Here is a 16,307-nt window from a genome sequence, read left to right on the forward strand (position 1 = left end):
GGAAAATTTCCTTTCCACCCACATCTAGCCTTTTATTATGGATATCTATGGTTCGAATGATGTCGTTCACTCAGAATGAGGACACCACTACAAAATGGCCGATACCCTATATAGGGCACTATTTAGTGGATATGAGATCGGTTTCAGACACAGCAACAGTACAGTCCTATCTTTTGTTGTGACAGCTATAAAACAGTTTTGAAATTATTTTATATTAATCTAAACTTGACGAACGAATTTCGTAGTCACCCAAAGCGCCATTAATTTGGATAAGCCTCCTTTAGATATTCAAATCCGTTAGGTTCACCATTGTTTTTACCTATGGTTTACAATCTATGGTTTTTACGCACTTACGCGAATTCATCTTCACACTACGCAGTTTTCGTTGCGTTGTTTGTGTACTTACAAATTATCCCTACGCACAAAATTCTACGACATTAAACGGGGCGGGTCTAGTTGCTTAGTGGCAGACGACATTTTACTGAACCCAGTACGCACGAAGATGTTGTTTGTCTAACTCAAAGCTGGTATATTTTTCGCAGGTGTGTTGTTTGTAAAAGACTGTTTTCATGCTGTAAAGAGATACGTGCAGTTTTTACACACTAACATTCACTTGCGATCAGAAAAATACATTTCTACAAACCAGGTAAGACACCAGGACCAGCCTTCGTTTTGTTTTGGAGGAAAAGGGTGATTATTCTGCTGGGGTTTTACTTTAACTTAGTACTGTAGGGTAAAGAAAATGAGAGGAAGTAACTCGTATGGAGACCGAGACAGAGATCGAGGACGGGACAGAGGGTGAGCCATTGTTGATGTTTGTTTATTTGTGTGTTTTAAAACATTTAATAACATCATTTTTAATTGGATATTAGATAATTAATATTTTGGGTTTAGTTTGTGGCCAGCAAAAGGATTCAAAGTTAAAGAAATGTATCCCTCACAGGGCTCGCTTTGGATCAAGTCGTGTTGTCCAACCTCCACCTAAGAAGTTTGGGAATCCAGGAGATCGGCTGAGGAAAAAGAAATGGGACCTTGACCAGCTCCCCAAATTTGAGAAGAACTTCTACAGCGAACACCCAGAGGTTCAACACATGAGTCCGGTAAGAAATAACTGAATAAAAATAATAATCATAAGAAGAAGAAGAAAAAGAAAAAACGTTGAGTCTGAAATTGGTTTCTGTAGTCAACAAGGTTTTCCCTGTAAATAAATTAAAATGTTATTTTGGTTAATCAATATAGTGATTTTTTTCTGGTCTACCATTTTCTGATTGTGTTAATATTTATCTTTTGTATATTAATTAGTATGATGTTGAAGAATATTGCAAGAGGAAAGAGATAACCGTCAGAGGCTCCGGCTGTCCAAAGCCTGTCACCAAATTCCATCAAGCTCAGTTCCCTCGTGAGTTTAATTCACATGAGTGTGTTGAACATTTTTTTTTTCTTCATCCAGTGATGGAAACAAATTATTTTCTGCTAGTGATGGGTCAGTCATTCATTTTGAACAAATCTTTTATACGACTCTGGAATAATGAGTTGTCTTATTCATTTTTTGTTTGCTGTGCAGGCACAACAGCACAACATCCTTTTGTTTGTTTGTAACTAACACGAAAACTGCAAAGGCCCGTACAGGAAACCCTGGGTCAAGAATCTGGTCTTGTAGAGCTGTGGTTGCGTATAAGAATATTGAATATTGTTTCTGTGTTTTTTTTTTAAGAATATGTGATGGAAGTGCTGCTGCAGCATAACTTTAAGGAGCCCACTGCTATCCAGGCTCAAGGTTTTCCTTTGGCTCTCAGTGGCAGGGACATGGTGGGCATCGCACAGACTGGCTCTGGAAAAACACTGTCTGTAAGAAACCTACATCTACAACCAACAGCCAGCAAAAACACAGAGACTTGAATACCCATTCCAAGTATACTCATGTCATGTTTACTTATTTCAATGTTGTCCACAGTATCTGTTGCCTGCCATAGTGCACATTAACCATCAGCCATACCCAGAGAGAGGGGATGGGCCCATCGTAAGTTGACAAACAACTTTTACCACAATAAGTAGAATCAGAATGGTGTACTGTTGTTGATGATGCACACTATGATGGTCAAAATGAATCCATAGTGCTTTGTTAGTACATTCTTCAATCCTGCCGTTTCCTACTTTCTGTTCTGTTTAGTGTCTTGTGTTGGCACCGACACGTGAATTAGCCCAGCAGGTGCAGCAAGTGGCTTATGACTTTGGCAAATCATCCCGAATCAAGAGTACCTGTGTTTATGGTGGAGCTCCTAAAGGTCCACAGATCAGAGATTTAGAAAGAGGTATGGAAACTGACCAACATCTACAACACACTAACAAAATGTGATTAAACAAATATATATATATAATCATGATTATTCTGAGAACATTTTATTATTCATTTAATTCCTAGAACACAGTACCATGCTTTAACTTTAAACATGCAGTATATGTAATTAAATCACAGCGTTTGCCAGTAATGATGACTTTATGGTGCCATTTATGTTTGAAAATGCTTATTGCATTTATAGAGCTTTAAAGGCCGTTCACCTTAATATGAAAATTAAGTCATAACTGTCTGAGGTGTTGTTCCATTGCAGTATGCGGTTCTTTCTTTTATGGATCACAAAAGGAGAATTTAAAAAAAAAAATGTCCCACTCTTGCTCATCATATAAATAGCAGTGAAAAGTGACTAGCATCAAGCTTTTTAAAAAAAGATTCAAAACTATTACTGAATGATCTCATGCAACACGTATTGCATATTCCAGGGCTCCAGACTAACTTTTCCAGTGGTTGAACTGGTGCTACCAACTTTCTCAGTTGGTCGCACTAGCATTTGATTTGTTTTTTTTTGCTACATGCCATGGAATTAATCAATGCATGCTGATGAATAGTGGTTTTATGGATTTTGGACAATAATTTAGTCTGTAATTTTAAGCATTTTACATTTGAATTATATACAATCTATCTATTTACATTTGAATCATAATCTTCTGTATCTATCTATCTATCTATCTATCTATCTATCTATCTATCTATCTATCTATCTTCTATCAGCATCATCTTTCTATCTTTTAAAAATCATTAAACATTCAAATGTTTGCATTACATTTTAAAAGATTAGAGAATTATAATATGCTAATACAGATTTTTCGTTATCAAAGTTTATAGTTGTAACAAAAATCAGAAATCTCACACTCCTTACCTTCTGCATTTTACAATAATTTCCTTTTTCTCAGTCAAGCGATTACTGCCATCTAACTGCTGAAAAGACGTAGGAAGGGGCACACTGTTTCGTGAGACATTTTCATTTTTATATGCTTTAATTTGTGAATTCGTAATTAGGGCGTTCCACCATCAGTGTGCAATGCGCGTGACGTCTACGTTCGTCAGTAAATAAACTGCACGTGTCTTGTGGAAGAACACTGTAGCCAGAGCTACTTCTCTCCATTAATGTCTATGGCAAGTCACGCAGGCACTGGGCAACTCCGCATCCGAGTCGACCCCGGGATAAAATATTCCGACTCCAAATATAAACGCTTATTATAGGCGTACCGTAGTGTTTCAGAATAAGTCAAAAACACGGTTTGGAAAATGGATTCATTATGTAGCCTACTCGTTCATTCTGAACATAAGTTACGGACTGCAGCAGCTGATACAACAGCGTTCTGTTGTGCAAGCGTCCACTCGCACATATGCAACCACATATAATTTTAACTCGCATATTCTCAAAAAATGGTTGCATATGCGACCAATTTGGTCGCAGTCTGGAACCCTGTATTCCAAGTGCTCTGGGGGTAGATGATAGGGATTTTGAAAAATGTACAATGTATTTACAAAAATTTGAACTTTGGCCATTTAGTTGGGGAGCCAAAGTCTCAAAGAGAGAGAGTTTCAAACAATTATAACATACCACTGATTGTTAACAGTTCAATGGAATTACTCCCATAAGTCATGCACAGCGTCATGGGGTGTAGAAAAAAGTTGGATTGAGTTGTGGTTCTCAACCCTTTTCCTGGACTAGTGTTATAGGAACTGTCAATATTTTTTGATTAATAGAGCAGGAATAGTTAAGAGCTTTTCTTTCTATTAACATTGTTTGACCTCCTAAAGGTGTTGAAATCTGCATTGCCACACCTGGCCGTCTGATCGACTTCCTGGAGGTAGGAAAAACCAACCTGCGCCGTTGCACCTACCTGGTGCTAGATGAGGCTGATCGTATGTTGGACATGGGTTTTGAACCCCAAATCCGCAAAATTCTTGACCAAATTAGAGTAAGTTCTGTCCTTTTGTGAAACAGTCTCCAGTGTTCAATTGAAACAGAATTTGACAGTTTATGGATGTTAACATTACACTCACAGCAATGCTAGACTGAGAATCTTAATCAGTAATGATTATGCACTCAGAAAATTGTCATGGGGCCTCATTTATAAAACTTTGCGTAGGATTTGCGTCAGAATTGGCGTACGGATGAAACATAGGACGTGCGTACGCACAGAAATATTCGGATTTATAAAACTGTGCGCACGCACATCCTACGCATTTTTCCCTTCATAAATCACAATCAATTCTAAATGTAGCGCAGCTTTTGCGGCTTCATGTCACGCCCATAGTTGCCTATAAATAGTCTGTGAAACGCCTACAAGTTAATATTCATCCATTGCGAAATCATGGCAAACACAGAGAGGAAATAAAAAAAAACATAACTTCACTCAATATGAAGTAGAAGTTATCGTTGGGGAGGTTGAAAAGACGAGAAAATGTTGTTTGGAGGGCACAGTGTGGGCATTACTAATGCCAAAAAGGCACTTGAGTAGCAAAAGGTTGCAGACGCCGTAAATGCTGTAGCCTCGCAACCTCGGACTGTGGCCGAAATAAAAATGAAATGGTCGGACATCAAAGTCGAGGCAAAAAAGCGCCTAGTCATTAATTCAATTAGAGAGGTGGAAATCAAGACTGTCCTAACTGAAATAAACTGCACAATAAGGGAATTCTTGAATAAATATTATATTTTTCCATACATTTTGTTGTGAAGATGATGCGTTTACTCCGAATCCTTCCATTTGCCACATCTTCTAAAGCGCGATATCAGCTATTGTGCGTCATTACGCTTTGTGATGGGGCATTTTATTTCCATGCATTTAGTTGCATCTGACAACAGATGCTGGTTATTATCTACTTGGAAATGGTTAATAGTTCAGCGCAAATGTAATTTCTTGCAGCTTTCTCAATGGTTGAGACATACGTCATACGTTATTTTTATCAAAAATAAAACAAACTAAAGGCATATGCATGAATACCATGATTCCGTAGCTGATGAAGACATTTTTACTATGAAAACAACTTTCCCCAGTGGACAAATAATACATCTATCTATATCAATCTATCTATCTCTCCCTAATTATCTATCCATCTGACTGACTAGGCCTACTATCTAATTGCATCTTTATCTGCTCCGCCAGACGGACACATTGGCGAGAATATCAGTTTTGTACATTATTTCGTTTACCATCTTATTTATTAGGATGAATTGTATAACATGACAATATTATTGCATAACATATTTCACTTTTCTTTTTTGGAAATATGTGTTAATTTGCATTCTGTTACAGATCGATCAAACGGGTGTTCGTGTAGGCTGTTAATTGTAAGACTTGCTTTGTGAAGTTTTTGTGTTATTTATTAGAGGCAGTATTTATTTTACACAACCGTCTACAGTTTCACACACTTTCACGTGTTTCTTTCAACTGCCGACGGTGTCGCCATTTCTCATTTCACCCGTTTTTGTGCGTACGCCTGGGTCGGAGCTTGCGTGAAGGACCGCACATTTTACCGTCAGGTTTGATTATTATAAATACCAACTATTGCGTACGCCTTCTTTTGTGCGTACGCAACGTTTATAAATGAGGCCCCAGGTCTGTGTTTAAGATTGCTCCCCATAATCAGTTTCCTCTGATTACATTTCAAGCTCAATCTTTTACGTTTTCTGCTGTTCATGTTTCCTTTAGCCTGACAGACAGACTCTCATGTGGAGTGCTACCTGGCCTAAAGAAGTGCGTCAGCTGGCTGAAGATTTCCTCCATGACTATGTCCAAATCAATATAGGAGCTCTAGAACTAAGCGCAAACCACAACATCCTGCAGATAGTGGATGTCTGCATGGAAAATGAAAAAGACAACAAGTAAGCTGAAGTATTGGATATGAAATTTATTGAGCTTTTATTATAGTCATTGCGATTTGTGTTGGTCTACTTTCCCATTTGTCTGTATAAATCAAGATGAAAATGTTTCAAAGAAATGTTTGTGCTCAAAGGCTGATTCAGCTGATGGAGGAAATCATGGCTGAAAAGGAGAACAAAACCATCATCTTTGTCGAGACAAAGAAACGTTGTGATGAACTGACTCGCAGGATGCGGAGAGATGGGTGAGAGACCTTTATAATCCCTCTTAACAGTTTTTATAAAATCATATAGTATGCTGATACAATGTGTGTTCTGTCTTCATCCAGGTGGCCTGCAATGTGTATTCATGGTGACAAAAGCCAACCAGAGAGGGACTGGGTGCTAACAGGTGCATTTTTTTTTTTAAGCTTAACATTTTATTGAAGCAGGTTGTCACATTTTTTCCTGACAGTTCTCACTTTGTTGTGCTGTGTGTCATGTATTTCCAGAGTTCCGCAGTGGAAAAGCTCCAATTTTGATCGCTACTGACGTTGCCTCACGGGGTCTGGGTATGGTCTGATACTTGATATTTATTCAGAACCATTTCTATTTTTTTTTTGTCTAAAATTCTAAACTGAGTGACTATCTGACTAAATAATGCAGATAATATATAGACAACACTTTGACATGTACAACATTGACCCATACAGTCACATAATTGTGGAATGTTTAGTGCCGTCTCAAACTTTGTGCCCATAGAGATGCACTGGTTAAGCAGATGTCATTCTCACACAGGGCTGCAAACTGCTCATCTTTTTTTTTGGAGAAATTTAAAATGTGGGACATGAAAACTTGAGTATAATAGCTTTAACCTAAAATACATTAAAGCTAGGGTATACGATTTCAAAGATTGTTCATTATTAATATCCTCATTTATATGTTGGTTATGGTTATATAGTACAATCCTAACAATATGAATAGAAAAAAGATTTTAAAAAATCCATTCACTCTATTGGCTGTACAGCCGCAGAGAAGTTGACCAATGTAAGCTGTCCGGCCGGACAGCTTACATTTGTCAACTGCTCTCATCCAATCACCAGCTCCACTTGAACTCCGCCTGGCGCTCGCGTCTCCAACCCAACCGCACCCGCCCCCGCCCCCCTCCTTACGCAAGCAAGTGCAGCTGACAGACAGTGTATGGTAGCTAGCTAAGTAGCGTCATATCAGCACTGGATAAAGCAATGGATAAAAATATAAACGACAGCAGCAAGCAGCCCCTGCTTGCCCCTACTGTAAAGTTTGCACGAAAGAGAAAGTATGTGGAGGAAAGAAAAAATGTGATGCCGGACTCTAAGTAGGATAACATTGATTGTTGGAGGAAGCTTCAGGGAGATCTGGCACTGAAAACCGACGCTGACACGGGCACGGCTGACTTTTTGTTGAGCAGGTAAACATTTTATTTATACTTTTATGTTGTGACGTGTGTTACATAGCTTTTTATCAGTTTGACAACTTGCTCATGCTGCCAGTCGGCATTGGCAATGTTAGCCGTTTAGCATATAACAATTACTCAAAACCTTAGAAGAACATTTCATGTGTTGCTAGTCTTGCGTTGACGTGAACTCAAATGTGACATAGGTCAGGGATCAGAGGGGAGGGGTGTGTGTGTGTGTGTGGAGGGGCGGGATGAGTTTTTTTAAAACTTCCCTTCCGTCTCAGGCTTTCTCGACCGATTTCAACATCGTATACCATAGCTTTAAATCATTCAAATTAATTGAAATGTTTGTTAGAAACTTATTCTTTCATGAGAAATTCCCACTGAAGCATGTCCTCGGATATGTAATTTTTTGACGTTTTTCACACCTTAGGAGTTTGCATCCCTGCAAACAACTAATCAAAAGTTGTTGTTTTTTCTAGTTATTATGCTATTATGTCAGACAGACACCTAAATGTTGATAAATAAGCACACTAATGTCATATCTTATTGGTAACAATGAAACTTGGTCATTGCACACAGCCAAGTCCCATGTCCCTTAGAGTGTTCTCACACTTGCTGAGAAAAAGAAAGTGATACCTTTTTGTTTTACTTGGATCAAACTGGTCAAGTGTTTTTAATTTTTTTTTATATATATATCAAGTGAAAAATATTTGTATAATGCTTTTCACAGTACACATTGATTAAAAACTACTAGAAAATAATGAGGAAATTATAGACATGAAAATAAAATATGACAAACATATCACTCACTCAACATAAGCCTCACTCTGAGGGAATTTAGAGAGGGTGAAGGAGTGAGGTGAACTATTTACAATGGCCATGCTATTCATTTTCATATTCAAGAGAATTGAAGGTTTCAATCAATGTGTGACTTTTGGTAATGCAATGACATTAGCCTAAGTAGAACTCAACTTACTAAAAATGAACTGATCCTGATACTACAGATGGGTAGTCATCAGTAGGAATTCTCATCAGCACAACCGCACAGATATTTGGCAACTTCCAGTTATTTAATCTGCATCAGTGTGAACACCCCTTTTACTTTTTGTCCAGTTGATGAACAGAGAACAGTTTGGTGTACTTGAAGGGTCTCTTTCGTTTTACACATTCTACTTCATCTTGTGCATCAAGTGGACCTTTCTTTTTTTTTAACCGCTCAAATCGCTTACACATGTGCTGTTGTCTGCACACAAGTCTCCACAGATGTCTGTACAGGAAAATTGTCATATGGACTGCCCACAATATGAAGTGAAATGTGAAAAAAATATGCTTTCAGAATAAGACTTGTCAAGACTTTAGTAGGAGGATAGACATTAAGAACATTTTTTTAACCTAAATTTATATCTATAGTTTCAACAGCTAGAAAACAGTACCTAGAATTCTACTATTTGTTTAGGATTATTTCGGTTCAGACCTTAATGGCTTCTCTCTTTACAGTGGGGACATTTGGTTTGATCTTTTTACTCTCTTTCTCTCTCTGTCTTTCTCTATCTCCTCCCTGTCCTTTCCTCTCTTATGTATTTTGCTCAAAACAAGTGAAGGCTGGGAAGAAAAGAGATTTATTGATGCGTTGTCAAGTTCAAATTTAATGGTAAAAAGGACTCTGGGCTGACGGTGACTGACTGGTGGACTGCTTCGTCAGTTTCCAAATTCCACAAGCAAGCTGTTCCAAACATGATAAACTTGTGCTGTCTGTTTCTTGTTACTAATGTAAAAATCCTCGCACATGTGGGGCTCACCGGCTCGCTGTTGACCCTACCATGGATCTAGGGGAGCTGCTATCCTTCCCTCCTCTTCCCTGGGTCCTAATGCCAGTCTCCTTCCTGAAAAAATTGTGTACAAGTGTCCTGTTATCTTGGAAGATGTTAATCCGTAGTCATAGTCAGAATAGAGGTGGTCAGAACTTTTTTTTTGTGCAAAACTACTTTCTGGACTCATTCATGTCTGGGTGAACAAAGACCTCACAAAGATATTAGAAATTTGCTCATTTGTTTTGTCTGGTTATGTTTGGGTTATTCTAGAGAGTCTTACACTATTATTGTTCTTTTTCCCCTTCAGGATTTTTGACTTCCTAACTGCCAGCCCAGACATGCTGTGCTAATTTGACACAGTGGCCTCCCTCTACCATGTTACCAGACACTAGCACAGGGCTTGATATGGATAAACTCCCTCAGCTGCGGCCCTATTTATCTAGTCTTATGGGCTTGGGGCATTGACTAGCTTACTTTTCTTGTTTTTTTTTCTTCAAAATCTGGATTGACCATGAAAAATAATCTCAAAAGAATTCTATGGCCCCTCAGGGTTCTATTAGATTCCTGGAAAGTCTGCCCCTAAGATAGATTTGAGGCTGAATGGCCCACAGAGTTCTAGAGAGAGGGAGAGAAAGTTAAGAATGCTGGATACAGTCCGGTCCGGTTTGTGGAGGCCCTACAACCCAGCGAGAGAGAGAGAACTGGGGCAGAGCCGGTTCTGCTCCCGCCTGGCGTTGCTGGGGCAGGGCCGAGGGTGAAGGGGGGGCAGCTCAACGCGTGAGCCCACATTAACCTCTTCCTCTTGGGCCGCTCCACGGGACCCAGGACTGATCCCAGCCAAGAATAACCTAACCTAGGGTAAGTACCTGATCATGCCCTAGTCACTGCCCTGTTCATGAGAACTGTTTCCATAGTGTGGCAAATGTCCTTTAAGTTTGTTTGAATTGGTGTGGTAAGTGCCATGGTATATTAGGTCATTATTATACATGACATGTATTTCCATATTAGCGCGTTGCATACTTTAGATATCTAAAATAGCATAAACTATCATTGTCACTTTCCAAAAGGAGACTGTTTTCTTTTAGGGTCAATAGCAGTGTTGTTAGAGCCCCTTTTAACCTGTAATAAGAAACAGACTTTTAAGATGTGTCAAAAAAAAAAAACCTTCATCTTATGTGTAATGAACTCTTGACATTTCCCATCTTTAATACTACCTCAAGTATTGCTGGTTATTAATAGTCTTAAATATAAACTGAATCATATTGTTAATTTACATAATGTTCATGTAATACTTAAAATACTAAAGATTAGATTAATCATTTATATTTGGAATAGGTGAGTACTCAAAGTTTTTATTGGTCTCCTTAAAGGCGTTTTTTCACTAGTCGACTGAAAACAGTCATTTAAAAAAAATGGTCACACACTATTCTGCTCAGTGCTTTCACACTAGCACTTTTTTGCGCATACCCGGTTTTGTTTGACGTCAGTGTTCGTTTGGATGATGTGAATGCTGATTTCCAAAATCTGGGACCATTGGAAATTGACTGAAAAATCCAGTAGAACCTCATTGCAGTACACGAGATCCAGGGGGCAGAGTTGGATCCAGATCTAAGGGGTTGAGATGGGTAGGATTAGGGATGTGGTTAGGGATCAGAGGCCGGAGATGGGTATGATTAGGGGGGTGGAGATGGGTAGGATTAGGGGTGGGGTTAGGGATCAGGGGGTGGAGATGGGTAGGTTTAGGTATATGTAATGTGGGAGGAGTTGGATGTGGATCCAACTCCTCCCTCTGGATTTTGTGTTTCTGCAGTGTGGACCATCTCGAAAAATCGGCTAGTGAGACCCTGTCTTTAGGTTGAATAAAGACAGAGCTTTATCTGAATGATTAATATCCTAGTAATACACTGAAATTTAAGCTACCGAAATTCAGTTTTGGAGGTAAGAATTCATTGACTGAAAGGATGTTGTTTAATTGGCACTCATCTGGTGGCGCATTTAAATGATTCCATTGTTTATTTTGTGTACACAGCGTGAATAAGCTATAACTTGGGCTGGTAAGACAATGTAAATGTCTAGTTTTTAATTTTAATTTTGATGGACTTTCATTTTGATAGACTTTCATGATCATCAATCATTTCCATTGATACATGATCAAAACTTCACTAAACATTATTTGTAGTGCACATGCAAATTAATTAATCACAGTAACTTTTGTGCTTTATTATTTTTTTATATAGTCTGAGCTTTCAAATTCTGTCAAGTTTGACAAAATTCAACGGTAAATGTCCTTTGAATGTGAACTGATAAAAAAAAAATGCGGGTGCATCACTAATTTTATATATACAGTATATATATATATATATATATATATATATATTAATTAACACCTGGATGACTGTTGATGACAGCATACTTAAAAACGTCAAAAAAAAAAAAAAATCTGTGCCAACTGTCTTAGCTTTATTATTGATAGACAAACTTACTCCAAAGCCATGTCTGTAAAATCCATGATGAGATCCCGAACACAGATGAGTGAATAATTCCAGTACTGCTGTCGCCGTGAACTACTAGGCAATGGTCCATTCCTTCTGTCTACCTCACTAATTTCGACCTTTTTTCTTTCTCCATAAATGACTTTGTCCCCATGAAGATGTGGAGGATGTTAAATTTGTCATCAATTATGACTATCCAAACTCTTCTGAGGATTATGTTCATCGCATTGGGCGCACAGCCCGTAGCACCAACAAAGGTACAGCCTACACCTTCTTCACACCTGGGAACCTTCGACAGGCTCGTGATCTGGTCCGTGTTCTTGAGGAGGCTAGACAGGCCATCAACCCCAAACTACTGCAGCTGGTGGACACAGGCCGTGGGGGAGGTGGAGGTGAGAGTTGAGATGAGCTGCAGTTGGGCAGGCATATTTTAGTTTGTTTTATGTCCTTGAGAGTGTAAAATCTAAATCTCCCAGTCTAGTTTGGCAACATTTGGATATTTTTTTTTCACATTTCAAATTCTCGTATCTCAAGCCTAATTTCTGGCCTCTCACTGGTTACTTCCATAGGTGGGAGGATGCGTTATCGTGGCAACAACTCAAGCTCAAATAACCCCAACATGATGTACCAAGACGAATGTGATCAGCGTATGAGCTCTGCATCGGGGGGGAACAAGGGCAGCCGCAGCAACAACTTTAGCCGCGACGGAAGGTCAGGTGGGAGCAGCCGAGGCGACCGTTTCTCCTCTTCTTCTTACAGAGATCGCAGTAGGGATGGACGAAACAACTACAACTCAGGACCCTCCTACAACAGTGAAGGAGGTGACCAATACCAGAGCTATGGGGGTGGAGGAGGGGGGCAGTATGGCTCCAGAGGGGGAGGTTCACATCCAGGTGGGGGAGCGGGAGGGCAAGATCAGGCTGGACCTCCCCAAGGTCTGTTTGGAGCGCCGCCTCCAACTCCTCCTCAGCCTGGGCCGGGTCCGCAGCCACTCATGGCACAACAGTTCCCTCCTCCACCACAGCCTGGCATGGGTTTCATGGGTCCTGGCCCATACCCATTTGCCTCACCACAACCCCTTCCTCCCCCTCCCAGAAAGTAGCATCCAGAGGCATTTCTGTCTTTTCAAACCTTTTCTTTTTGTAATAGTAACCTGCCCTGCTACCATTTGGAACATTTTAATATAGCTGTGTAATATGGTGTGCTCCTTATTTTCTGTTGTGTTGTCATAGAAAAGGATGGCTTTGCGTTTAATTAAGCCAGTGGTCCAGGGTCTTGAGAGAAGGGCCTCTCATTTAATACAATACTTCGTTTTTTTGGTTCTCAAATCTGTCCTGAAGTAAAACCTGCTATGGGGGCACCTTTAGTTTGTCATAGTTTAGTTATCTACTTTTTTAATGTGTATCTTCCTAAATATATCTTTTGATTACAGTTGGTTAGTACTTATTCATGATGATTATTGATGTTTTTTTTAAAGCAGTGTAATTTGTTTCATTAAAGATTCTTAATTGATTTCTTAAGTACTTAGTTTTGTTTTGCTAACTTTTAGCCATTTTGCTCACTTTAACCACACAGCCTGGAAACCCTCCTGCCAATGTCTGCCAACTCAATGTCATCAACATGCTTACATGCAAAATATGCATATTCACAATCCGCATATACTAAATGAATCAAGGGTGTAGTAGAGTTACATTCAAGCTATTTTAAGGCAGGAAATTTTCACAGGACAAAAACATTTACGGTAAATATATAATTTTGGTGATCAAAGATGAGTTAAGGTATGAAATTCAGTTCAAGTGTGAACCGATCATCTCTTCCGCTTTACTACTAGTCATATGAATGAACATCAGAAAGAATGTTAAAAGATAAAGTACAACTTAATGAAATCGGTCTCATGTAATCACTCAATCACTCAAAAAGTTTCAAACACAGAAAGACGTCAATAATACAGCTTGTGAACCGGGGTGTCCAATTCTGTTCCTGGAGATCTACCTTCATGCAAAGTTCATCTCCAGCCAACTGAAGCAGATAATTAAGATCTTCAGGAGCACTTTATGATTACAGACAGACGGGTGTGTTTGATCAAGGTTGATCTGAACTCCTTAGGTAGGTAGATCTCCTGGAACTGGATTGGGCACCCCTGTTGTAATGTTTCATTTACCTCAGAAAAGCCAATCAATGACCATAAACCTGTTAGTCAGCTAGAAAAATAAACTTTAGAGAGGAGCATTTTGCTAAGTATATGCGTTATTGCATATTCATCATATTTTTTACTTAACATGTTAATCAATATTTAAAGTATGTCTGAATAACAAAACACGAGTAGACATTATGCCATTAAAATTATAACATTATTATTATAAAAAAAAACATCCTTTGTATAATTTAAAATGTAAGTAAACTATATAAACCAGTTATTTTTAACCAGTAATATTATAGTAATATATCAACCGGGGTTCCCTGTAGTTAACAGAATTAATTAAATTAGTTAAGTAAATTTTTTTCCTTGTAAATTTTTCATGTACTGTACCTGATACACCAATTAATCAATACCGAATTGAAATATAGCTGCAAGCAGCAATAAGGGGCCTAGCAAAAAGAAGACGACAAGACCTGACAACATGTGTCAGACCAACGGCAGCAAGGAGCACTTGAAGACATTTAAAGATGAATTTTGGCAAAATGGTTGAAAAATCACATACATTAACTAAAAATGTGATTAAATGGATTATCACCTTCGACCAATAGGTGGCGTAGTTACAAAATTGATGTGATGTGGTCAGAGTTTGGTGACAATGAAAAAACCTTCAGACCAGTGACATTAAAATACGCAGATTTATTAAAAAGTTAAGAGTATTTTATTCGAAATTTTGTTATAACTTTGACCAAAAGGTGGTGCTGTCTTGAGTACCTTCAGGGGATGGGCTGATGGCACAAGCTGAGTTTCGTAATGTTACACTAATGCATTCGTTAGAATGGGCCTATGCATGTGTGTGCCTAATTTGGTGAAATATCTCAATTCACTTCGGAGTTATAGACATTTATATGAAAAAAAAACCTAAAAAATGACTGACACGTGACTTTGATTGAATTTTACTACCCCTTACTATCAATATTTTTGCATTTGGGTGTTAGCATTTAGCCAGCAACATATGTTTCCAAACTTCTGATGGTGGTTTCGTCTCGATCCGACTAGCGGTTTCGAAGATAACGGCAAATGTTTTTAAGCGCTAAATTACTGTGCTGTACAAACCATATGCCAGAACCTGGCAAGTCCGGTATCGTTGGACTCGGCAACGATTCAGGAACCCAACGAGATGACTCCCGTTAAAATAAGTCAACCACAGTCAGAATTATAAGTGGTTGATAATTTAATTTTACCACTAGGTGTCGCTGTTTCGAAACTTCTCAGGCTCCTTCTGTTTCGAAACTTCTCAGGCTCCTTCTGGGCATCGTACTCATGACCCATACCAAGTTTCATAACAGTTCGTTAATGCATTCAAAAAAATACACATAATTCAAAATGGCCGACAGCAAAAATGGCCGTTCTGGGAAAATTGGTTATCAGTCGACTCGGCATGAAGCCCTGAATCTAACAATTTCACTTTTATGATTTTTGGACAAACCTTTCAGAAGTTATGAGCAAAAATGGCATTTTTCATATCTCTAGACCAGTAGGTGGCACTGTGCTGAAACGCAGCATGTAGCCTCAGGTCATGCTTGTGATGACATGGACCAAGTTTGGCCTAAATACGATAAAGCGTTGCGGAGATACAGCCTTATATCTGTTTTTACAAGCGCTACGTAAAATTAATTTGTGATATTCGAGAACGACTTGCAGCATTTTTATGAATTCCATGACTTTTGGTTGGCACGGTCTGGAGATGATCTGGTTCAGTTTTGGTGAGAATCGGAGCAACGGCCTAGGAGGAGTTCGAAAAAGTAGCTTTTTAGGATAATTAAAAATGGCGGACAAATTGTCACGACGGAAATGACGTCATAGGGTTCAATCGAATCGGCTTGAGCCAAGGAATAAGACGACAAAGGAATTGTGATTCTAGCCATTATGGTTCAAAAGTTATTACCATAAACATGAGTGAAATTTTGGACAGTTGGTGGCGCTAGAGGGATTGAGTTGGAGACTCCAAATTTGCTATGAAGACTTTTCAGACTGTCCAGTGTACCAAATTTCATAACTTTCCATAGACATCCAGTCAGAAGAAGAAGAAACGGAACAGATACAATAGGTGCCTCCGCACCTGCGGTGCTTGGCCCCTAAATAAAATTGAATTGAATTACAAGCTTGAGAATCAAAATCAAATCGAATCGTGAAATTTGTCAACACTCAGCCCTACAAGCAATGTTTTCATAACAGTTTTGATTGTGTGATTGTCAA

General features: G+C 38.8%; 1 protein-coding gene across 2 annotated transcripts; it reads left to right on the forward strand.

The window, feature by feature from the left end:
* The first annotated feature begins 430 nt into the window (after positions 1–430).
* On the forward strand, positions 431–13,431 carry ddx17 (DEAD-box helicase 17). Of its 2 annotated transcripts, XM_039655643.2 has the most exons (14): positions 431–646; positions 725–798; positions 944–1,100; positions 1,303–1,399; positions 1,715–1,848; positions 1,955–2,020; positions 2,171–2,312; positions 4,124–4,284; positions 6,019–6,191; positions 6,323–6,433; positions 6,518–6,579; positions 6,680–6,739; positions 12,070–12,303; positions 12,481–13,431. In XM_039655643.2, the coding sequence occupies exons 2-14, from the start codon at positions 743–745 to the stop codon at positions 13,011–13,013; spliced, it is 1,986 nt and encodes a 661-aa protein (XP_039511577.2). In that variant the 5' UTR covers positions 431–646; positions 725–742; the 3' UTR covers positions 13,014–13,431. The 2 variants fall into 2 exon arrangements, with proteins under 2 accessions (XP_039511577.2, XP_088990102.1); XM_089133976.1 differs by having other exon boundaries at positions 431–798.
* The last annotated feature ends 2,876 nt before the right edge of the window (positions 13,432–16,307 follow it).

The sequence above is a fragment of the Pimephales promelas genome, chromosome 8, assembly GCF_988280905.1.
Source record: "Pimephales promelas chromosome 8, fPimPro1.hap1.1, whole genome shotgun sequence".
Taxonomy (NCBI): Eukaryota; Metazoa; Chordata; class Actinopteri; order Cypriniformes; family Leuciscidae; genus Pimephales; species Pimephales promelas.

What these genes read in the sequence shown, in the direction of transcription:
- ddx17 (XM_089133976.1), top strand. Translation starts at nt 743, where the DNA reads ATGAGAGGAAGTAACTCGTATGGAGACCGAGACAGAGATCGAGGACGG. An exon ending in GATCGAGGACGGGACAGAGG is followed by an intron (nt 799 to 943) that starts GTGAGCCATTGT and finishes TATCCCTCACAG; the next exon opens with GGCTCGCTTTGGATCAAGTC. An exon ending in CGTTGCCTCACGGGGTCTGG is followed by an intron (nt 6,740 to 12,069) that starts GTATGGTCTGAT and finishes GTCCCCATGAAG; the next exon opens with ATGTGGAGGATGTTAAATTT.